The sequence below is a fragment of the Polypterus senegalus genome, chromosome 6 (genome assembly GCF_016835505.1).
Source record: "Polypterus senegalus isolate Bchr_013 chromosome 6, ASM1683550v1, whole genome shotgun sequence".
Classification (NCBI taxonomy): Eukaryota; Metazoa; Chordata; class Cladistia; order Polypteriformes; family Polypteridae; genus Polypterus; species Polypterus senegalus.
In genome coordinates, this window is record NC_053159.1 from 192,796,524 (window position 1) to 192,821,250 (window position 24,727).

At 45.1% G+C, this 24,727-nt stretch overlaps 1 protein-coding gene across 1 annotated transcript in view; it reads left to right on the plus strand.

Annotated features, from left to right (window-relative positions):
* The first annotated feature begins 3,991 nt into the window (after positions 1 to 3,991).
* The window catches only part of sumo1 (small ubiquitin like modifier 1), a 37,723-nt gene continuing 16,987 nt past the window's right edge, over positions 3,992 to 24,727 (plus strand). The window contains exons 1-2 of the mRNA XM_039757819.1: positions 3,992 to 4,155; positions 23,357 to 23,431. Of these exons, the coding sequence (XP_039613753.1) occupies positions 4,144 to 4,155; positions 23,357 to 23,431 (87 nt within the window). The 5' untranslated portion in view covers positions 3,992 to 4,143. The remainder of the gene's footprint in view (positions 4,156 to 23,356; positions 23,432 to 24,727) is intronic.

The following is a 24,727-nucleotide window of genomic DNA, read 5'->3' on the forward strand; positions in this document are numbered from 1 at the left end:
GCCTTGCGCCCTGTGTTGGCTAGGATTGGCTCCAGCAGACCCCCGTGACCCTGTAGTTAGGATATAGCGGGTTGGATAATGGATGGATGGATGGTTTAACAGGTGGAGGGAGGCCACTGAGATTTTTCCCTTCTCATCTGTTTTTTCACTTGTTTTGTATTTTGTCTGTGGCCAGTGTCACTACTGGTAGCATGAGGGCACCATTGGACCCTACAGATCTGGCACAACTTCATCAATCAGAAGGTTTGCTGTGTGCCTCCCAGCACAGTCATGGGCATGGAGGAGATTCCAGGAGACAGACAGGCAGTTCCTCTAGGAGAGCTGGACAGGGCCCCTCGTAGAAGGTCCTTAACCCATCAGCAGGACCCACCGCTATCTGCTCCTTTGGGTAAGGAGGGACAGGATGAGCCTACAAAATGACCTCCAGCAGGCAGGCAGGCAGGCCACTGGTGTGAATGTTTCTGACCAAACAATCATGAGGGTGGCCTGAGGACCCGATGTCCTCTAGTGGGCACTGTGGAGCTTGATTGGGATTTGCCATGGAATACCAGAACTGGCTTTTCACAGATGAGAGCAGGTTCACCCTGACCACATGTGACAGACGCGACAGGGTCTGGAGAAGCCGTGGAAAACGTTATGGTGCCTGTAACATCGTACAGTATGACTGGTTTGGTGGGGGGTCATTGATGGTATGGCGAGGGGGAGGCATATCCATGGAGGGACTCACAGACCTCTACAGACTAGACAATGGCACCTTGATTGCCATTAGGTATCGGGATGAACTCCTTGGCGCCATTCACAGACCCTATGCTGATTCCTCCTGCTGCACAATAATGCCAAGCCTCATGTGGCGAGAAGATGGATGGTCTGGATTGATGGATTGATGGATGAGGTCTCCAGGACTCTAAAAATATCCAAATCTTATTATGGGATATCATCTACTGTTAAATTCTGCTCCATACTTCTAAAATTTTTATTATTATGCTGTATTGAGGATTTGTTCTGTTCTGTGTATTGTGTTGTATTGTCTTTTGACACCCACTGCACGCCCAACCTACCTGGTAAGGGGTCTCTCTTTGAATTGCCTTTCCTGAGGTTTCTTCTATTTTTGCCTACAAGGTTTTTTTTGGGAGTTTTTTCCTTGTCTTCCTAGAGAGTCGAGGCTGGGGGGCTGTCAAGAGGCAGGGCCTGTTAAAGCCCATTGCGGCCCTTCCTGTGTGATTTTGGGCTATACAACAAATAAACTGGATTGTATTGTATTGTAAACCACCTAGCGGGCTGACGTTTTCCATCCTGGTCCCTTTATAGGTGTAGCCCATAATGAGATCAAAATGTTTGGTTCAGATGACACCACTTGGTAAGAGCAGACCTTCAAAAATGGAAATCACTGATTTTGCGTCTTTGTGTTTGCCGTGTTTAGGCCTTCAGAAAGCAGACTTTCGGCCTGCTGACGTGTCTTCCATGTTGAGATCCCACATGGGGCTTTTCAAAAGGCCATAAATGAGAAAGAAACTGTGTCAGCACACCTCTCAATTGGGAAAAAAACATTTGGGGTCTCAGACCAGACTGATGCACTGTGGGAATGTCCCGACATTTTAAAAGGATTTTTCTGTATCCTGCATGGTCCCTTCTTTCTCAAACAAACAAGTCTACTTTTTTACTTTCCATTTTAAACACAGGTTAAATTCTCCATTTGTCAGTAATGATAATTGTCACATCATTATCTCGGGTATTGGATTAACGGAAAAGAAGACATCAGCAAAGGCACATTAAGCACAACCCATGAACAGCTGCTGCTCGACTTGTCACCTCGGTACTGAGCACCGGCAGGACTGTCCAGTCCCCCATTTCATTTCGGTCTCCAGCGCCTTTATCTTTGAGATCAAGGTGGTCCTGTAACCTCCTGCCGACCGTTGTAGGTGCACTAAAGCAGTGCAATGACACACTAGAATGGCACCCAGAAAATGTCACCTCTAGGCGGCCAATGGAGAGACAGTGTAGGAGAGTTTGGACCCTTGAAACATCAGGATGTCTGATTCTGCTTCACTCTTGTCACAAATCACACCAATCTGACACTTGTCATAATCTGTGCGCCCAACATGACCTCCAGGAGGACACCACTGGTCTAATGTGAGGGACGCCTGTGACCCGTCAGGAGTGTGATGGTGACAGGTCAGGAGCTCCACTGCTGCTTCAGACACTCAACTGACTGTTGTCACACACATGCGATCGATTAGGAGGCAGTCAACAGTGAAATATCGCGAGCCAAAGGGTTGATTTGTGGTAATAACAGCTCTCTCTCTCTCTCTTTCTTAAGACCAAAAGAAGAAAAATAACGTCCTGACCTTACTTCCGGGTTCCAAGATGGCTGCCGAAACGGCACTACCCAGCATCATCTGATGATGCCGCTTCCGGCTCTGACCAATGATGACACTTCCGGTCACCAGAAGATGACATCACTTCCACCACCACATCACTTCCGGTCACTTTTGATGACGTCATATCCATCTGCCCGTTTCGACGTCATTTCCTGCCAACTCATTTCAGCCCACCATTTTGTACTTGTATAAAAAGCCATCGATTGTGAATACTCATTGTCATCTGCTGTGAAATTATTTAATCCTCATTTTTGATTACTCGTTTGTCTTTTGTTCTGTGGACAATATACAGGGACGGTCCCCAACTCTTTTTCCTTTGTGGAAGTTCTCTTTGTTTATTACACTGTCCAATATAGCAACATATAATTTTCATCCATCCATCCATCCATCCATTATCCAACCCGTTATATCCTAACTACAAGGTCACGGGGGTCTGCTGGAGCCAATCCCAGCCAACACAGGGTGCAAGGCAGGAAAAAACCCTGGGCAGGGTGCCAGCCCACCGCAGGGCACACACACTAGGGATAATTTAGGATCGCCAATGCACCTCACCTGCATGTCTTTGGTACTCACGAAGACACGGGGAGAACATGCAAACTCCACACTGGGAGGACGTGGGAAGCAAACCCAGACGGGTCTCCTAACTGCGAGGCAGCAGCGCTACCCACTGCGCCACCGTGCTGCCCTGTAATTTTCATATTTAAACAATTTTGTAATTAGGCAGAGCTTAAAAAAAAAGAAAGAAATGCAAGTGAAAGAAGAAGAAGACGAAAGTTAAGGGGTCTGTTCATATAAATTAAAATCGTTAATAATATCCTGATTTCTTTTCCATATATTATACTGATTTACAATACAATGTAATGTCTTTGATAAGAAGCATCAGTGAAGGTTTAGTTTTAGATATATTTATATTTGTGAATAAAGAATGTTCCTAAAATGAGGAGGCCATTCATCAAACGCTGACGTTTCTTATCCCCCATTAGAATCCCAAAGATGCCATCATTTCTACTAAAATGCGAAAGAGAGGGATTTTTGGCTGCAGCCAATCAAATAAATCATTCCAGAACGTATTATTATAATAGTACGAGCAAAACAGATGGTCCGTAGATTCAATGTCCACAACACAAAATATGCAGTTCTTATGATCAATATTAAGTCTATTCCTGACGAATTCTCCTGATGGATAAATATTACCAAATACTTTATAATGAACCTCATTAGCTCTTAGAGGCAAAGGTAACTTTAGGAAATTAGCACGCAGGTTCTTTATAACAGATTGCCTACAGATCAAAGAGAGTTTCTACAAAATTGCGATGGGTAGCATTGTTTTGTGTAAAGATTACGAATAACTTTAATTGGCAAGATTTTTTTGATCAAATCACGATCATCAGTTATTAAAGTGGAACATGAGGGGCGTATCTAAATGATGCATTGTGTTTTTAATCATCAGAATATAGGAAGTTGGGACGCTCCTGATAATCTTAGATGAAGCCCAATATGACATTTCTGTACTCACGCACTCCGCTTCAATTTACGCGGCCACAGTCAGCAGCGCACGAGCCTGCCAATTATCGCGCGACCTCATTGTGAGGCTCCCCATCGCGAGGGGCGGTGGGAATGACGCAACTTCCGCAGGAAGTCCGTCCCCTATTCCAGTGAGGTCACGGCTGTGTTTTTGTGTGAGTTTACGGTGGAGAGAGCGAACCGAGTGCGATACCAATAGCGGTCCCGAGAGCAGCAGCAGCAGCGTTCAGGCCGAAGCGACATGTCTGACCAGGTGAGTGGCGGCACATTGGGATAGCTGACTTAGTCTGAGGGTTCCCCTCTTAAGAGGAGGCCGGAGAATCGAGTGAAAGGCTCACCGCTGAGAGTGAGGGCCGCGCGGAGCTCGGCCTGCTCCCGACCTCGACGTCTGCCCGATTGCGGGGATTTCTGCGCCGCTCAAGACGCCGCACGCGTGCCGACTCGCACGTCCTTCTTTTTCCTCGAGCCCGGGAGATGTAAATTCGGTTCGCGTTTTGAAAATGCAAAGACTGTCGAGCGGGAGGGCACAGTGAGGTTTTGTTTTCAGAGATTAGAAGTGCTGGGGTACGAACTGGGATTTGGGGTTGGTGTGTTGTGGGAGACAGGCTGGATGTGGGGTGTCTGTCAGTGGGTAAAGGTCTATGGACTCAGGTTTATACGCTAGATGGGTTGTGGATTCAGGTAGTCGAAGACAGTTTGCCAGTTCGAGCTCAAACGCCGGGTAGGTTTGTGTTGTTTTTACTGAAAGTCGTGGATTGAGGGCTGTGCTCCTGCTTTTCGGAGCCTTTTTCAGATTTGTGGCTTTTCCTCCCTTACGACACAAACGACTTGGATTCAGAAAATCTGCAGACCCCATCACTTGTTACGTAGCAGCCTTGTGCTAAAGTCATTTTACATTCGAGGTTTCCCTTGTCATGCAACATTGAATATCCTAGAACCAGGAAGGCAAAAAACAGGGTTTTAAAAGTTTATTAAAATATTAAACTGAAATTGGCACAAGGATTTAGACCCTCAGTACATCCTTTCCAGCCTGGAATCTTTTTGGGTTTGATGTGACAAGCTTCACATACACCTGGATTTGCGGATTGATCCTCACAGTCTCAGTCAGGTTGGAATGTGACCACCGGTGGGCAGCCATGTTCAGGTATTTCAAAGCTGTTAGGCTCTGGCTGGGCAGTGTGAGGACATTCCCAGAGTTGGCATCACTAAGTCATTCCTGTGTTTGCTTTGTCCTATTGCAAGATGAACCTTTGGCTCAGTCTGAGGTCCATGGGATTTCATTAAGAATTTTGCTCCCTTCAGCTGCCCCTCGACCCCGTTGAGTCTCTCAGTCCCTGCCACTGAAAGCACAACCCAGCAGCATGATGCTGGCATCGCCATGCTTCGTTCATCTTTGGTATGGCATAGCAGAGGTTTCCTCTGGACATGACGCTGACCTTGGTTTCTATTTCATGTGGTTTGAGGGTCCCTGCACAATTTCCTACAATAAGATGATAAAAAGGACAACCTGCCTAACAAGATAAAAGCAAGCGATTCACTGATGGTAAGAATGGGTTGGAATAAAAACTTACAGCCATGGGGGACAACTGGCCTAAAGACAAGTAGGGCTGATTGTCCGTTTTAAGCTGGCCTGATGGATGCATGGCTTGTTAGTAGAGATCAATAAGTAGATGTTGTCTAATCCCTGAAGATGCTCCCACCATGCATCACTTTTTGAATGACACTGTGGAGATGAACAGCACCCACTTTCCTCCACACCTGACACGCTAATCTTGACTTCAGCAGACCAGACAATGTTTGTTTTTTTTTTTCTTTTTCTTACAATTTAAGAGTCCTTTAGGTTCCTTTTTGTAAACTCCAAGTAGGTTTTCATGAATTTTTATTTTGCCAAGGAGTGTCTTCCGTCTGGCCACTCTGTCATAAAAGTCAGATTGGTGACGTGTTACAGTAATGGTTTACTTTCTGAAAATGTCTCCATCATCCACGTAGGTACTCTGGAGCTCAGCCAAAGTGACCCTCAGGTTCTGTCACCCCAGTTGAGTTCCTTCTCTCCCAATTTCTCAGGTGGCCAACTCTAGAAGGAGTTCTGGTTTTGTATCTTCACTTCTCTTCCACAATCCCTGTTACTCTGTACTGTTGATCCGAAGTATTTAAACTCATCCACCTCCCTTCATCCTCACCATTCCACTGACCTCCGTGTCATTTACACACGTGTATTCTGTCGTGGTGGTCCTACCTCTCTGGGGTCTCGTCACCCTGCTCCCTACTCTCGCTACAGATCACAATGTCATCAGCAAACATCACAGTCCACGGGGACTCCTGGCTAATCTCGTTTGTCCTTTTAAATGCTGTTTGGCAAATTCTAAATGGACTGTCACATGCCTTTTACTCAAGAGCAGCTTCCACCTAGCCACTCCAGCATAAACACCTGATTGATGGAGTGCCACTAAGGCGGTTGTCCTTCTGACAGGTTCTCCCGTCTAAGCAGAGGACTTCTGAAGCTCAACTAGTAAGAACTGAATGGTCATTTCTCTTGTTCCATATCTTCCTGTTCTCCATCTTGCTCTGTCACACCCATCACCTACATGTCTTCTCTCACCACATCCATAAACCTTCTCGTAGGCCTTCCTGTTACCTGTCAGCTCTATCCTTAGCATCGTTCTCTCAATATACCCAGTATGTCTCCTCTGCACGTGTCCAAACCAACACAATCTCGCCTCTCAGACTTTGTCTCCCAACTGTCCAACCTGAGCTGACCCTCTGATGTACTCATTTCTAATCCTGGTCATCTTCGTCACACCCAGTGCCAGTCTTGGCATCTTTACCTCCAGCTCTGTCTCCTGTGCCACCGCCCCCTGCCCATATAACACAGCTGGTCTCACTACCATCTTGTAGACCTTCCCTTTCACTCTTGCTGATACCCGTCTGTCACAAATCACTCCTGACACTCTTCTCCACCCACTCCATCCTGTCTGCACTCTCTTTTTCACTTCTCTTCCTCACTCCCCGTTACTCTGTACTGTTGATCCCAAGTATTTTAGCTCCTCCACCTTCGTCAACTGTACTTCCTGCATCCTCACCACTCCACTGACCTCCCTCTCATTCACACACATGTATTCTATCTTGGTGGTCTTACTGACCTTCATTCCTCTCCACCTCTCCAGGGTCTCCTCACCTCTCACTACAGATCACAATGTCATCAGCAAACCTCACAGTCCGCGGAGGCTCCTGGCTAATCTCGTTTGTCCTTTTAAATGCTGTTTGGTAAATTGCAAGCTGGCTCTCTCATGCCGTCTGCACTTAGCCACTCCAGCATAAACACCTGATTGATGGAGTGCTGCTGAGGTGGTTGTCCTTCTGACAGGTTCTCCCGTCTCAGCAGAGGACTTCTGAAGCTCATTTAGAAATGACCATTCGGTTCTTACTTGCGTCCCTGATCAAGGCCCTTTCCGTCCAGGTACTCAGTTTGCTCAGTTGTAGAAAGAGGTCCTGGTTTTGTTTCAGATTTCTTCCGTTTAAGAATTACGGAGGCCACTGTGCACTTCAGTCCCGATTCCCGCCCCCCAATCTTGTCTTTTCAGCTCTGCAGGCAATTCCCTCAACCTCATGGCTTGGCTTTTGCTCTGATACAAGTTATCTGTGGATAGGTGTGTGCATGTGTGTCTTTTCTTAAAAAAAAAAAGGAAAGGCGACTGTGTGGGGACCTAATCCAAGTCTTCACGAAGGTGTTGATCCAGAATAATTCTTTCAACTTAATGGTGAATGAAGAGACCGAGGGCACCCGTGAAATTAAGGCGAAGTGCCTAGAGGACTGATGCCAGGAAGTAGTTCTTTACTCCTAAAGAGTTATGTGGATTTGGAACAAACTGCTGAGACATGGAGTTGAAGCCGAAACCTCCACAGCCTTGAAGACCGATGCGGGTGAGATGTACAGACGACACCTGAGCTATCAACTGAACCAGCAAGCTTCGCCGGCCTGTTGTTTGTCCAGCTTCTTATGTTTATGTCCAGTCCGTTGAATTGACCACAGCCAACTTCAAACATCTCAATGCACTTCCATTGAATGAGATGCGCCTGAGCGAAATTTCAGCGTCATAGTAAAAGGGTCTGAATAATTGTGTCGATGGGATATTTCGATTTTTAATAAATCTGCAAGAAATCCTAAAATCCTGTTTTTGTTTTTTGACATTCTGGTATATTCAGTGCTACTTGATGAGGTGGGAGGAACAAATGTAAAAATTTTAGCACAAAAAAAAAAATACTGTGAAAAACTGAAGGGATCTGTATACTTTAATATGTGTGCCCACCCCGCAGAACTGCTGTGCTTACCCACCTTGCAGTAATGACTTTTGAGATCTGCTTTGGCACCCCTCAACCATGACTTGGGTAACTAAGTTTGAAATGGCAGATGCTATGTCAGGAGTCCAGGAAGAGGGCCTGGTGGTCAAGCTTTTGATGCACTCTCTTTGAATTGCAGATTTACTGTCTTTAATGCGGCCTGCAGCTTTTCCTTGTACAGTGCCAACGTGACTTGGTGACTTTAATTTGGCTCCCTTGAAGGCCGTATTGTGAGTGTTTTAAAAATGGATGGATGAGTGGATGTCATCATGGTGGTATTTTGGTGCTTGATCATACCCAAGGTCATCCAGTGACAGAGGTATTTACGTGGTTTTTTTTATGGTATTGGACTTATGACATCGGAGACTTTTGTCCATCCGTCAATTCAGTTTATTTTTGTTTAGTGCCCTTCAGTGGGTGCAGGTTAAGGGAATTGTGGTGGTCTCAAAGATAAATGCCAATACAAACTTTACAAAGGACCACGTATGTAATGAGTACACGTATGGACGCAGAATGTTTCTGCACAGATAGGTAAATATCGTACTTTGAAGCTGATTAACGTGCAGGAGACTCGGGTGTACAGATCCTTTCACTTTCTGCACTTTATTGTCATGTAGTTATATTTTGAAATGGCAAAAATAACAAATTTCTCCCTTCTATCTACAATCACTGACCCATCATGACAAAGTGAAGCTGTGTTTGCAGAAATGTCTGCCAGTTCATTACAAATCAAAACTGAAACCGCTCTTTCCTAGAAATATCCAGACCCATCATTCAGTACTCTGCAGATTCCCCTTCGGCAGCGATTGCAGCTTTGATTCTTCTTGGTGAATCTCTACAAGCTTTGCTCACCTGGATTTGGGCACTTGATCCTGTTCTTCCTGGCAGATCCTCTCAGGCTCCGTTAGATTGGATGGGATGCGTCTGTAAATGGCCATCTTCAGCTGCTGTGGGGTTTAAGTCTGGGCTTTGGCCGGGCCACTCGAGGATACTCGCAGACTTGCCAAAGCCATTCCAAGGTTGTCTTGACTGTTGGCCTCCGGTCATTGAACTGCTTCCCCAGTCTGAGGTGGTGTGCACTCTGTTTTTCTTTTTTAAAACTTTATTAATCCTGAAGGAAATTACTTGGTTTTTCGCATAGCCCTTGGGGTCAGAGCACAGGGTCAGCCATTGTACAGTGCCCATGGAGCAATTGAAGGTTCATTTTCTTCATTCCTTCATTCATCATTCTTTCAAGTCTGACCAGTCTACCTGTCCACGTAGCATAGCACAATGTTGCTGCCTCCATGCTTGACAGTAGGGATGGTATGGTATGAGATGGGTGATGAGCAGTGCCTGGTCTTTATACCAGACAGAGTGTTGGGAGTTCTGCTCAGAGAGTTTAGTATTTGTCCTTTAAATGCTGCTGTTACCTTCGGCTGCTCCTGTTAGGGCTCACCACAGCAGATCATCTTGTTCCATCTCTTTCTGTCCTCGTCATGTTGCTCTGTCACACCCATCACCTGCATGTCCTCTCTCCACACATCCATAAACCTCCTCTTAGGCCTTCAACTTTTCCTCTTCACTGGCAGCTCTATCCTTAGCACCTTCTCCCAATATGCCCACCATCCTCTTCACATGTCCAAACCAACGCAATCTCCCCTCTCTGACTTTGTCTCCCAACCGTCCAACCTGAGGTGGCCCTCTAATGTCCTCATTTCTGATCCTGTCCATCCTCGTCACACCCAATGCAAATCTTAGCATCTTTAACTCTGCCACCGTCTCCAACCCATAGAACACAGTGGGTCTCAGTACCATCTTGTAGACCTTCCCTTTCACTGTTGTTGATACCCATCTGTCACAAATCACTCCTGACACTCTTCTCCACCCACTCCACCCTGCCTGCACTCTCTTCTTCATTTCTCTTCCACACTCCCCATTACCCTGTACTGTTGATCCCAAGTATTTAAACTCCTCCACCTTTGCCAACTTACTCCCCTCATTCTCACCATTCCACTGACCTCCCTGTCATTCTCACACACATGTATTCTATCTTGGTGGTCCTACTGACTTTCCTCTCCTCTCATATCTCCACCTCTCCAGGGTCTCCTCAACCTGCTCCCCACTATCGCTACAGATCACAGTGTCATCAGCAAACAGCACAGTCCGCGGAGACTCCTGTCTAATCTCATTTATCCTTTTAAATGCTGTTTGGCAGATTCCAAGCCAGCTGTGTCATGCCTTCTACACTAACCACTCTAACATACACACCTGACTGATGGAGTGCCGCTGAGGTGGTTGTCCTTCTGACAGGTTCTCCCGTCCCAGCAGAGGACCTCTGAAGCTTGGTTAGAATTGACCATTTGGTTCTTACTTGCCTCCCTGATCGAGGCCCTCTGTCCAGTTACTCAGTTTGGCCCCATGGCCAACTCAAGCAAGAGTCCTGGTGGTTCCAAATTTCTTACATTTTACAATTCTTGAGGCCACTGTGCTCCTGGGACCACCCAAAGGTTTAGAAATGTCTATGTCTCGCCACAGTTTGATCGTCTACTGAGAGTTCCTGGACTTCATGGCTTGGTTTTTGTCCAGACATACAGTATGGGTACGTGTGCGTCTTTCTAAGTTATGTCCAGTCAATTCAGTTTGCCACAGGTGGACTCCAAGTTTTAGAAACGTCTAAAAGAGAATGAAAGCAAGTGGGAGGCAGCTGGCCACAATTTGGAGCGCCAGAGCAGAGAGTCTGAATACTTTCATGCATGAGAGATTTCAGTTTTTGATATGTAACAAATTTACAAAACGTTCTGCAAAATGTTTTCACCTTTGTCAGTCTGGGTTGTCAAGTGCAGCATGATAGGCAAAAATAACAAATTTTGTCAATTTTAAATGAAATATACAACACCGTAAAATATGCAGAAAACTCAAGGGGTCTGAGCAGCTTCTGAATCCTCCACAGATGGAGAGCTGCAATCTCTGTCCACTAATTAATTGAACTTTGAAGGAGCAGAAAAGGAAAACGCAAGCTTGGTCGGCAGAGTCCACGGAGAATATAAACCTCATGTCCACGGTCAGCCTGAACAGACAAGTCAGACACCCCCTGCTGGCCATTCCTCAGTGAAGGCTGTTGGGTTTTCTAATTTGGTGATCTGTTGATTCCAATGCTACCAGCAATGCAGCTTGGACACAGAGCAGACCCATTTAAACCAGTTAAGCCTCCATGGAGCCAGTTGTGGCAGTAACAGAAATCTGGTCGCCTCTGGTCAATGGGCAGGGTGCTTGGCCATGTGCATTTCCCACATTTACTTAGTTTGCAGTTGTCAGTGAATCCTGGACCCGTGTCTGCGAGATGTGAAAGTAAACCTGGACTTCCCAGGGGAAGGTCATCATGGATGAGGAGAGAAGGTGCAAACTCCACACCAACACTTCCTAGGCTGGGATTTGATCCCAGGACTGTAGAGCTTGTGCCACTGTGGTGTCTTTCACTTGCCTGCTGAGTTCATCTTCTTATTTGTTGGGCTTCAAGTGTCAAGCAGGGGAGAAGGATTGTTGTTAATGGAGGTTACTGGAAGAGCCTGGTGGCCCTTCTGCCTTATGAGTCTGGGACTCTGGTTTCAAATCCCAGTGCAGCCACTTGCATGTATGGAGTTTGCCCAAACGTCCAGGGCTGTAGATCTGATGGAGGTAACCGCGCTCGACGCAGCAGCTGTGAAGTTTCATATTGCGTTTCTCTCTTCCTTGCCGTCTTGAACTGACGAGTTCACAGATGTCTGGCCTGAAACCAACCTGAAGTAGAGCAGCTGCTAGCGTCTTGTTGGTGTGCAATGTGTTTTTATTAATTCCGTGCCAGTGTCCACCACTGATATCCGGTGCTTGCTAAAGTAGATAGATGGACTTTATTTGTCCCGAACGGGAAATCAGAACTTTACAGAAGCTTGACAGAGAAATCTATAAATAATATTTAAATCTTAACCAACAACCTCCTAAAAACACGCAAGATCTTGGCTGCTGGAGAACTGCTGCAGTCGGTAACAGGGCCGTAAGTAGCAGTAAGATGGTCAGCCTCATTTGAATAGAGCAAGTCCAGCTTGTTGTGTCTGAACATACCGCCCGCCGTTGGTTCAGAATTACTCATCGTTCTGTGGTTTACTTTAAAAATAAGCATCAACAGGATGATGCAGCTGCTCCTCTGCGGTAACGCGTACACATGACGTCAGTGTGTCAAAGTCTGGTGGATCGCTCTTGTCGGTTACATTTGTGATGAGCTCTCCTGCTTTAACTGCTCTGTCTGATCCTACCCGATGAAACCTGCCCTGCATTAAAGTGCATCTGAGATACATGGACTGTGGCTCTCCGCAATAAACAAAAGCCACCATACCAGGAACGGTTTGTGACTCGCCATAACACGCCGATCAATTTTAGGGCCAATCGGAGTACAGAGACGGCTCTTGTCAGGGTGACTAATGATCTCCTAAACGCAGCAGATAGATAGATAGATGAAAGGCACTATAAGATAGATAGATAGATAGATAGATCATTAATCCCAAGGGGAAATTCACATAATCGAGCAGCAGTGTACTGATACAAAGAAACAATATTAAATTAAATAGTAATAAAAATAAAAAAAATTAAAATAAAATTAATGTTAGCACGTTATTATTAGATCTTGGGCTTTTAACACTAGTGATCTCTTTAGACCTCTCGGCTGCTTTGGGTTCGGTCCGTTGTCACATTCTTTTGATTAGACTTGCGAATGAGTTAATACTCGGGAGCAACCGTGCAGCGTAACCGGGAGTGCAGAAGAGAGGTGACAAAGGGAGTGCGTGGAGAAGTGTCAGGAGTGATTTGTGACAAACGGGTGTTGGCAAGAGTGAAAGGGAAGGTCTACAGGACGGTAGTGAGAACAGCTTTGTTATATGGGCTGGCGACGGTGGCACAGAGCTGGAGGTGGCAGAGTTAAAGATGCTAAGATTTGCACTGGGTGTGGCGAGGAGGGACAGGATTACAAATGAGGACAGTGGAGGGATCAGCTCTTGGTGGAAAGAGGGGAGAGATGCTGGGTATACTGGGAAAAGGATGTTCACGATAGAGCTGCCGGAAAAGAGGAAGGCCTGAGAGAAGGTTTATGGATGTGGTGAGATAGGATGTGCAGGTGATGGAGGTGACCGAACAAAATGACGAGGACAGAAAGATGATCCGCTGTGGCGACCCCTAACGAGAGCAGCCGAAAGAAGACGAAAGAGTTCAGTATTCCCCGGAAATGCTCTTGCATGCCTTAAACCGTACGTTAAGGACCGTCGGCAGGTTTAGGTCTGACCCGTCTGTCTTGTTCCAGGGTGTCCAGTTCATGGCCCTGTGCATTTTATCATTTGCAGGATGAGTACACTAATGGTACTGCTATGTGTATACTTGTATACAGTGTTTGTGGGCAGTTATGATGGTCCATGTGTTGAACATGATGGTGAGCAGGTTGATACAGTCCTGTAAATCATCTTGCACATATGAAGTATGTTTTGTTTCTGCTATTTAAATATTAGCTTATTTTTGACTCTCCCTGTATTATTGGATGGCACGGTTCATTGTTATGCTGTCGATACACAGATTTATTTACACACAGGGCTTACACAAACATGACCTCCTCCTCCTGCACTGGTTGCCTGTCTGGCTGACATCACGCTCTGGTTGTCTGAAAACTTCCTCAGACTGAATAGCGATAAAGCAGAGGCATTAATTATTGAATCTCCAGGCACATTAATGAACTTTAAATAACCAGTTCTGCAGTACAAATGCTGGGCTTTATCACATCCTTGTCTGCACAGATTGCTGCTGTTCTTGATCTTACGCTCTCCTTTGATCCTTATGTTAATATTACCAAGGTTGCCGTTTTCCACCTTAAACAAATTTCAAGGCTGCGCCCATTGCTGTCTGATAGAGCGACTGAGATGCTAGTTCGTGCTTTTGTCACCTTGCGACTTGACTATTGCAGTGCAGTGCTCTCTGGTATCCCTGCTAAACAAATTACAATACGTACAGAATTCAGCAGCAAGACTGGTTACCCACTTACAACCCTGGGAGCGCATCACTCCTATGCTTCTCAAATTGCATTGGCTATCTGCTCCCTTCCGTATCTTATATATAAACGTCTACGCGTGGAAGTGTCTGTCTGTCCGGCCCGGAAGTGAGCGGTGGAGTCTGGGTAAGAGCTGCGCCTCCGAGGAAACAGAAAACTAAATGTCTACGTGTGGAAATGTCTGTCTGTCTGTCTGTCTGTCTGTTCGGCCCAGAAGTGGGAGGCTACTACAGCATGAAGCTCAGAGAGCCGGCAAGGAGGCCCAAGTTAACGAGTCGGAAGAAGAAAGCAACTCTGTTGTGTTGCCAAAGTAAAACCGCCAGCGAGACGAGCACGTCAGCAAAATGAAGTCTCCTAGGAGAGAGACACCCAGAGTCGTTCCTTTCAATTACCTGACTTGTGTACATTTCAGTTTTTTTCTTACGGCTTTTTACACCACGGGCTTCCATGGCTAGTTCAATATAAACGTCTCCTTTTAGTTTTTAAAGCTCTTTGTGGTCAAGCCCAGGGGTCCCCATCTCCAGTCCTGGAGGGCCCCAGTAGCTGCGGGTGTTCATTCTAACCCTTTTCTTAATTAGTGACCTGTTTTTGCTCCTAATTAAGTTCTTTTGAATTCTTTTCATTTGACTCGCTCTTGAAGACTCAGACCCCTTGTTTCTTTTTCCTTAATTAGAAACCAAACGATAATGAGATACCAAATGAGCCAAAACAACTGGTGTCCATCATACAATATCTGAAAGTAAAGAGAGATGAAGGTCTCGGGAATGCTGATCTGCTCAGGTCCACAAAATATTTTGACAGAGCTGCTCTTAGAAAAGAGAAAATCAACAACAAGCAGCCATGGAATTAAAGAACGAGTTTAATTTACAACACAAATCGGTGCCTCATTTAGCAGTTGGTTAGAGTTTGAGGCCCTGACTTAGTTGGTCTTCTGTTGGCTCACTCCCTTCAAATCCGTGTTTGTCTCCAGTTCTCTCAGGCTTTCACATCTGCAGTATATGCTGTGGGTATTGAAATGAGTCCCCCTTTTGAAATATTCCCATTTTCTTTTAATGAAAACACAAACCAATATTTCTTCCTAGCTTTACTTACTCAATGCCGCCTTTAACATCCAAGTGAAAGATATCACAGCTTCAGTTCAGAAGAATTTTAAAAGATGAAAAACAAGAAATCCTGAGATTAATAAAGGACCCCCCATGTCAGTCATTTTGTTGACCCCCCTTTTGCTTTAATGCCAGCTTTGAGTCTGGTGATTCTTCTCTCTCAACTTTGCACACCTACATTGTGTAATATTTGCCCCCCACTCGTCTTCACAGTTTGACTGTTCGGTGACATTGGGTGGTGAGTGTTGGTGGTCTGCCATCTTCAGATCTCTCCACTGATTTAGGTCTCAGCTCTGAATGGCCACACCAGGACGTTCACTTTCTTCTCCTTCAGTCACCGTGTGGTCAGTTTTGCTGTCTACTTTGGGTTGTTGTCGTGTTCAAAGGTGAACATTCGGCCCATCTTCAACTTTCTGGCAGAGGGTAGCGGGTTTTCCTCCAGAATTTGATGGTATTTTGACCCATCCATTTTTCCTTTTACCCTAATGAGAGCCCCAGGACCCCCACAGCAGGATGCTGCCCCCTCCATGCTTTACTGCAGGTATGGTGTGTTGTGGATGGTGAGCTGCATTGGTGGACTGTTTGGTGTTGAGGCCAAATAGTTTGATTTTTGTCTCCTCTGACCAGAAGACCTTTTTCCACTTATCAGAATCTTCAAGTTGCATTCTGGGAAAGCTCAAACAAGCCTTAATGTGGCCTTTCTTGAGAAGTGCGACCCCTCCTGAACAAGCCACAATGGTGGAGCGCTTGTAAAATTGTTGTCCCATGCACGCTATCAAATCCTGTAACTCCTTCAAAATGGCCATTGGCCTCATGGTAGCCTCTCTTACCAGTTTCCTCCTTGCTCTTCCATCCAGTTCGGAGGATCCAGAGAGGGTCCTAGTAGCACCAAACACTTCTTTATGATGGACTTTACTGAGCTCCTTGGGATTATAAAGCCTTTGAGATGTTTTGGTCTTCATCTCCTGCCTTATTTATGTCCACAACTCTGTCCCTGAGATCTTCTGAAAGTGACCTGCCACCCACAGTCAGGTGTTTGCTGTCAGTTGAACTACCAAGCAAGGGAATGAATGGACCAGGAAGAGCTTCACTGATCCCACTCATTACAACTGAGCACAGGTGGACGGAAACCAGTAACCGCAATGGAAATGGGGGGCACTGACACCTGACTGAGTTTAGGAGGGGGGTTGGTGAGCCTTTATTCATCTCAGTATTTTTGATTTTTAAAACTTTTTCTGAACAGTAGCTGTGATTTCTTTCACTTGGATGTTAGAGGTGGCATTGAGTAAGTAAAGCTGGAAAAAATATTAGTTTGTGTGTTAAGGCTGTAAAACAAAAAAAATGGGAATATTTCAAGGGGGGGATTCTTTTCTGTACCCACTGTAAATACTTACAAGTAGCATTCTGTCACACACATACATAAGACACTAGCAGTGTAAGCCCGTGCTTCCTACAAACTATTGCAATCGTCAGAAAAATCACCTCACTTGTGTATTAGCGGTGGGAGGAAAACTAAAAGGGATGCGGTTTTGTTGATTTGCTCGCCACGCTTCTGTAATAGCCACGTGGGTGACACTCTCTTCGGAGGTTTCGTTTTGCCAACGTGCTGGCCTCGCTTGCGTATCCTCGGAGGTGGAGCCCTTAGCCTGACTCCACCTCTCACTTCTGGGCCAGACAGACAGACAGACACACTTCCACATAGACATTTGTGTATAAGATGAGATGTGTGTTTAGCGTATATTGCATGACAATTACACAACTTGTGTCCTCCAGATATGAAGATATTGCACTGGACAAGAATATTTTATGTTCCCTTCACTATATGGCCAAAGGTTTGTGAACACCTGACCATCACGCCTTTATGAGCTTGTTTGACATCCAGTTCCAGAACAGCCTCTACTTGTCTTTTCCTAAGATTTTGGAGTGTCTACGAGAGTTTGTGCCCATTGTGAGGTCGGGTACTAAAGTTGGATGAGACGACACAACTCGTCTCAGAGGTGTTCAATAGGGCTGGAGTGAGGGCTGTGTGCAGGCCACTCCAGGTCCTCCATGTCTTTATGGACCTGACTTTGTGGATGGAGTCACAGGTCCTGCTGGAACAGAACAGTAACTAATTGCCCTCAAACCAAAGGTACCACAAAGTCTAAAATGTCTGCAGGGACAGTAGGCATCACTGGAGCTAAGGGGCCTAGCCCCAACCCTGCCATTCTCCCTCGTCCAACAGACTTTAGTGTGCAGTCCAGAAGGTGGTGGTGGTGGTGGTGTCCTGGCATCTACCAAATTCAGATTAGTCCATCAGACTGATGGTGACGCTTGATTTGTCACTCCAGAGAATTCATTTCCACGGCTCCGTAGAGTCCAGTGGCGGCCAGCATGCTTTACACGACTCCAGCCGGTGTTGAAAGCCCATTTTATGAAGCTCCCGCCGCTCCGTTCTCGTGCTGATGTTGCCCTCCAGAGGCCATTTTTGCTCACTTTAGCACTTGGTGGCCCTGCTTTGAGTCTCCATGGTTTGCCACTTGATGGCTGAGCTGCTGCTGTTCCCCCCTCACAATAACTGCACTTAGCAACTGGCCGGGCACATCGAGCAGAGCTGACACTTACTGATTTGTGGCATCCTAGGACCGTGCCACGTCGGCACTAGAAAGGCTCACACAGATTTTGCGCTCCAGTTTACATCTCGCCTGAAGAAGGGGCCCGAGTTGCCTCGAAAGCTTGCCCAAAGCTTGCCCATTGTAATCTTTTTAGTTAGCCAATAAAAGGGGTCATTTTGCTGGGCTTTTCTCTGTGCCTGTTAATTAAGTGCAGTATGTGGCTGTAACACTAGAACTCAATCATTTGGAGGGGTGTCCGCTCACTTTTGGCCATATATGTGTGTTACATAACGCATGCGGCGCACGTTTAAAGGATTTATATTGCACCAATGAAGAGACAAAGTGGGAGTCATTGCTCAGTTCCTGCTCATGACTCTTCTGAAGGATGGAAAGCAGCGGCTCCTGTATCTCTGTGTTTGGCACCAAATGTCTGAGGCGCACCCGAGGGGAGAGAGTACTGTGAACCAAGCGTATGCGGGGTGGTAGGGGGTCGGCTGTGGTTTTCCTTGCTCGAGAGAGATGTTACTTTACTGCCAGCGAGTTTATTTTTTTTCTTTCTGCAGTCCTGCTTGTTCTTTATAGTCTGCTCTTGTCCTCGTGGGTGGCTGACTCGCACCAGTCTGTGATGGATGTACAAAGAGCTGACTGAATTAACAGCTCTCTCAGAACGTGGCACTTTCTCAGCAGTTTCAAGGAGGACGTCCCCTGATGTGTCTTTTTTAATAATTTGGTAGTTGAAGTTCTTTCTTTACAATTGTGGAATATTAATATGCAATGTAAAATTGTGTGTGTTTTATAACTTTTAACCCTTAACCTGCCACATACTTGGAGGTTAACGCACCCCTGAACGCCAAATGCTTTTTTTGTTGCACTTTTTAAGGAATCGTCACAATTCACCAAGAAAAAACGAAATTTTAATGGAACTCGATTACTTCAACGCTGATCATTTTACACACTGCCAAAGAACTGTAAAAACTATTTAAAAAGCTACTGCAACAATCTATTATGATATGTACAAGGTGCAACTGACGCCATTGATGAAATTCAGTAAATCACAAAGCCAGCTGCGCTCCTACTGGCTGCACGCAGAGGCTAACGCTGAGGCTCACAGGCTAGTCTAGTGCAGCGGCTGATACACCAGGGTGCGGCGCTGGTCAGCGAATACACGGCACGGACTGGTCAGCTCCGGTGTGCTGGCAAACTGCACTGGGCAGCGACTTTAGCCAATTCTGCCAGTTTAAGGGTTAAAAACACCTCATCTCCATTCCAGGTCCTCCATGTTTTTATGGGCCTGACTTTGTGGATGGAGTCACAGGTCATGCTGGAACAGAAAAGGGACGAATTCCACCCCAGTTACCACAAAGTCCAAAATGCCTTTTTATGCAGGGACAGTAGGCATCACTGGAGCTAAGGGGCCGAAGCCCCAACCCTGGCATTCTCCCTCGTCCAACAACCTCTAGTGTGCAGTCCAGAAGGTGGTGGTGGTGGTGGTGTCCTGGCATCTACCAGATTCAGATTAGTCCATCAGACTGACTGATGGTGACACTTGATTTGTCACTCCAGAGAATTCGTTTCCACGGCTCCGTAGAGTCCAATGGCGGACAGCATGCTTTACACGACTACAGCCGGTGTTTGGTGTTGCACATCGTGATCTTGGGCTTGGACATGAAAACCCATTTTATGAAGCTCCCGACGCTCCGTTCTCGTGCTGATGTTGCCCTCCAGTGAGTAAAAACACCTTGTCTGTTTTTGCACCTTAAAATGGCGATTAAGGTGACCAATGTCCAAACATGGGGTTGGGGGGGAGAGGAGCCTAAACTTACTTTCATTTTATTTAACGTATTCCACATTTTGGGTTGCAGACATGTTGTAAAGCATTGTATCCGAGTTGCTTTAAAAAAATCGGGAGTGGTCTCTCCTCGACTTTTTCGTATACTCAAATGTGGGGATGGATATTTGAGGAGTAAACCGCAAGACGATGATTACCGCATATACTCGCGTACAAATTGAGTCTTGAAAACCGAAAAATTCAATCCTGAAATCAGAACCCGACTTCTATGTCCATTCAAAAATGCAACACTTCTCGCCTCCTCCAGTCTCGCACCATTTCTCAGACACATCAAATTTTGTTGCAGCAGTGCAGTTACCAATTTGTTTTGCTACTTCAGTGACGTTTAATTTAAAACCAGCATCATATTTTCTACTGATCGAATGGTCCATCGTAGATAAGAGATTCCTTTACGATAAAAGTGTATGAGGGTGTGAGATACCAAAAAATACAAAACGGTGCAAACATTACTTCGGAACAGTTCGGGTATTACTGTGTGGCCACGTAGGCACAATACATGTTTTAACGACATGTGTGCTCCATGGTTACTGTCTCAGGTGGGCGTTGGCATATCATAATCTCTTGGACCAATAGCGGGAGTTTTCTGCATTCAACTTATACGACCCACATTATAAAATACCAGAAATTATGCGGTCAAATCAAGTCCTGACTAGTCCCGTGAGTATATACGATATATTTTTATATTGTGTACATTGAAGAACCATCAACAGCAAGCCAAATTAATAATATATTGAACAATTATTATAAAAGTAAAGTTGAATAAATAGAACTCTTAAATAAAAAACAATGGAGTATGTGTTAAGGTAAAGTTCCACTTCTGGTTAGCAGAAATAGCCCAACCGTTGATAGAAATCTATGTTTTGTAACTAATACTTGTGTGCAAAATTTGGTTGACCTAATAAGTGAAAGCATTTGCAAGTTATTGAGTTTATTTATTTATTTATTTATTTATTTATTTATTTAATATTCATATACACACACTGAATTCCAAAAATGGTATTTTCGGACCTGGGGAGGTCAAAAACATTGAGATTCCTCGAAATCTCAAGATGGAATTTTTGGATGGTTACAAACAATACTTCGTATATGAGAATGTAAAAAGCTGCTAGTGAGATTCAGCCGTTTAAAAAACAACAAAAAAGTCTTTGCACCTCATCTTGGTGAATTCATCTCCCACCATGATAAACTTTCATCCCCCTGGAGTGCAGTTTCTTTGTGCTGTGAATGCCAGACACACCACTTTGATTTTGTGAATTTACTGCCATCAGATATGTTTTATTTCAGGACTCGCCGTGGTGCCTGTCGATGACCGGTAATAACGATCGTTTGAAATGATTTGCTGTCTCTTGCCCATTCGTGTCTTTTGTATTTGCATGTGTCTGAACGTCCCTTCACCTGGCACTCCCTTTCATGAGCGCGTTCCCTTAAAGCCTGTCTCTCAGACTCTCCCAGTGTGTCCCTTTGCTCCTCCTCATGCGTCCCACACTTATCATTGCATCACCAAAGACAAACTGACCAATCAGACTGCCGTGGGGAACTGGACACAGACACTGGTTATTTTTTTTTCCTTACATATTATAGGCTTAGACAAATAAGCTGTCACTTTAAATAAGCAAAGTGTCCAACTATAAAGGCAAGGAAATGTTTAGCCTTATCGCTGAGCCGTATGGATTCAACTGATGAGAAGATCCAACAAACTGGAGAGCAGACAAAAAAAGCAAAATATGCAACTGGAAGATACGGCAATGCAGCAGACTAAGTGACATGTGAGGACAATGTGAAGTACTGGCCACTTAGGAAGAATACCTGTATGGATACAAATCCATTCATCCAAAAGTATTGCACTTTACACACAATTTAACTGAGAGACACGGATAAAGACGTTTTCTTGGATTTCTATATGAATCCGAAAGATCACGCTCACATATATAATAAACCAACATGTGATGAATTGTCAGCGATAATAGTTTTGAAAGATTGAGATATCAAAGACAGAGTTGATATTCGTGTTTATCCGAAAGCACAGCACGATTCATTGCAAGTGGCAGATCCAGGAAATGACGAGTGCGTAGTGGCCACACAGGGGTTGGCAAGCGAAGCTAGCAGGGTAGAGCCCCCTAGTCTTCCAAGAAAACAAGTCGAATTTTGAAAGTCCCTAACGTCTTACTGTCCACCACACTTCTTGGTCGCTTATTCCAAGTGTCTCTTGTTCTTTGTGTAAAGAAAAACTTCTTACTGTTTATGTGACGTTTCCAACGGTGTCCCCGCGTTCTTGATGAACTCATTTTAAAGTCACCGTCTTGATCCACTGGACTAATAGCCTTCATCGTTTTAAACACTTCAGTCAGGCCTCCTCTTCATCTCTTAAAGGCTCAGCTCTTTTAATCTTTCCTCATCACTCATCCCCTGTAGCCCTGAATCAGCCTCGTCACACTTCTCTGGACCTTGTCTTTATGGTGACCAGAACTGCACCCAGGACTCCAGATGAGGCCTCACCAGTGTGTTATGAAGCTTGAGCAGAACCTCCTGTGACTTGTACTCCACACATCAAGGCGCTATATAACCTGACACTCTGTTAGCCTTCTTAATGGCTTCTGAACACTGTCTGGAAGTCGATAGCTCAGAGTCCACTGTGAATCCTAAATCTTTCTCATAAGGTGTATTCTCGATTTTCTGACCGCCCATTGTGTATTTAAACCCAACATTTTTACTTCTTATGTGTAATTCTATACATTTACTGACATTAAATGTCATCTGCCCAAATCTGCCCAAGCTTGTCTGCTGTCCAAGTCCTTCTGTGATGATATAACAGATTCCAAATTATCTGCTAATCCACCTATCTTGGTATCATCACACCATATATGCACACCTCAAGGCGCTATATAACCTGACACTCTGTTAGCCACCTTAACGGCTGCTGAACACTGTCTGACAGTTGATAGTGACAAGTCTTCTAAGGTGGACTCTCGATTTTCTGAATTGTGTATTCAAACCTAACATTTTTGCTTCCTATGTGTAATTCTTTACATTTACTGGCATTAAATTTCATCGAATTCAATTTGCTAGTGAAAGACTTTGCCATCGCTATTAATCTATGGCTCCACGTTTCCGCCACTACAGTGAAGTGACTCTCCTTAAGCATATTTGGAACGGCAGTTGGCTTCCGTGATGGGAGATCAGGAACACTTGCTGTTTGACCTTTCACGCCTCCTATCCTAATTCAGTCTGATGTTCTACCACCTGTAAGACTTGACAGTAAACTTCACTTTTTTCCTCATTTACACCAAAGTCTGGATTTAGTTTTAGTCCAGTTGCATCTCTCAGTTTGCCCCTTATGCCTGACCTGCATGCAGGCCCACTACGCAAGTCCACGTTTGTCTCGTTAATGTGAAGTGACACAGCAGCTGCTGCTCTTGTACTCTCCTGGCCAGCCTGCCGTGACGTGGGCCAAGCGTGGTGGGCTTCGCATGGGATGAAGTTGATGCATTCTTGACAGCTCAGACGCCTTTCTCTTGTTCTTTTTGCAGGAAACTAAACCATCCAGTCACGATTCAGCAGACAAGAAGGATGGCGAGTACATTAAGTTGAAAGTCATCGGACAGGTAAGGCCTATCATAGGGGTCTCCAACTCAGGTCTGGGGACCCCCAGTGACTGCAGCATTTTGCTTTCTTTTTTCATTTGGACTCCTAGCCTCATTGAGCCCACTGTTATTTCCCAGTTTCTGTTTTGGGGTCAATTAACAAATTGCAAAACTAAGTTTGGCCATTTGTTATCGGGATGTCCCAGTTTTTTTCATGTATTAGATGGGACTTTTTTTTTATAACCATTTCCGTCCTGATCCTGGTTTTCATTTGGATTTTCCACATCTTCTGATTATTTAATCTGTTATTACCTGATGATCACCTTAATGGGCCTGACTACCTTCCAACGTTCAGTGACTGTGGGTGGAAACCGGAGAATCTGCAAGAAGCCCATGCAGACACAAAGCAATCCTTCAAACTCCATGAAGGGAACACCTGGGATGCAAACCCCAGTCTCCTTACTGTGAGGCAGCAGTTCTGCCATTGTGTCACCATGCCACCGTAGGGGAGCTCAATGAACCAAAAATCAATTCTTAAATATTTATATTAAAAATAAGTACATGTTTAATTCAATGTATAGTAACTCCACCCCCTGATGGATGCTGATCCCTATATATACAGTCAACCTGCAGGGGGTCGTGTTCCTGAGAAACCCCTTAGCTCAGGGGTCCTCAATCCCAGTCCTGGAGAGCCTCAGTGGCTGCAGGTTTTTGTTCTGACCTGGTTGCTTAATTAGAAAGCAATTCTTGCCAATAAAGCACTAACAAGCTATGAAGTTAAATTAACTCTGCCATGTCAGGTCATTCTCATATCCTAGATTTTCTTTCCCTTTCTATCATGCAATTGATTTGAAGGCTAAAATGGACGAGTAATTCTCAGTCCTTCACTTTTTTCTCTTCATTTTTCTTCCAAGTATTTAATTAAACCCAATAGTGCAGATAAATACACACAGGTGTAAATGTAAAGAAGCTAAATGGAGAAATGCTGCTCTCTCTTGTCATTTGCATGTTATTGATAATAAGGAGCAATTCAAATAGCTGTTTAAGACCAAATGAAGCAATAAGGGCTCAAAATCACTAAAGTGAAGCACAAGTGTTACTTTAGCAATAAGTGCTTTTTATTAAGCAACTGGGTTGGAGCAAAAACCTGCAGCCACTGCGGCTCTCCAGGACTGTGATTGAGGACCCCTGCCTTAGATACTTAAACTGAATGTGGGTACGGAAAAAGCTTGGATCTTATGGCAAAAAGGGTTAGGTTTCTGCAGGGACACAGGGGTCAGGCAGGCATACCGGCCCTCTGCTTTCACGCTTCCATTC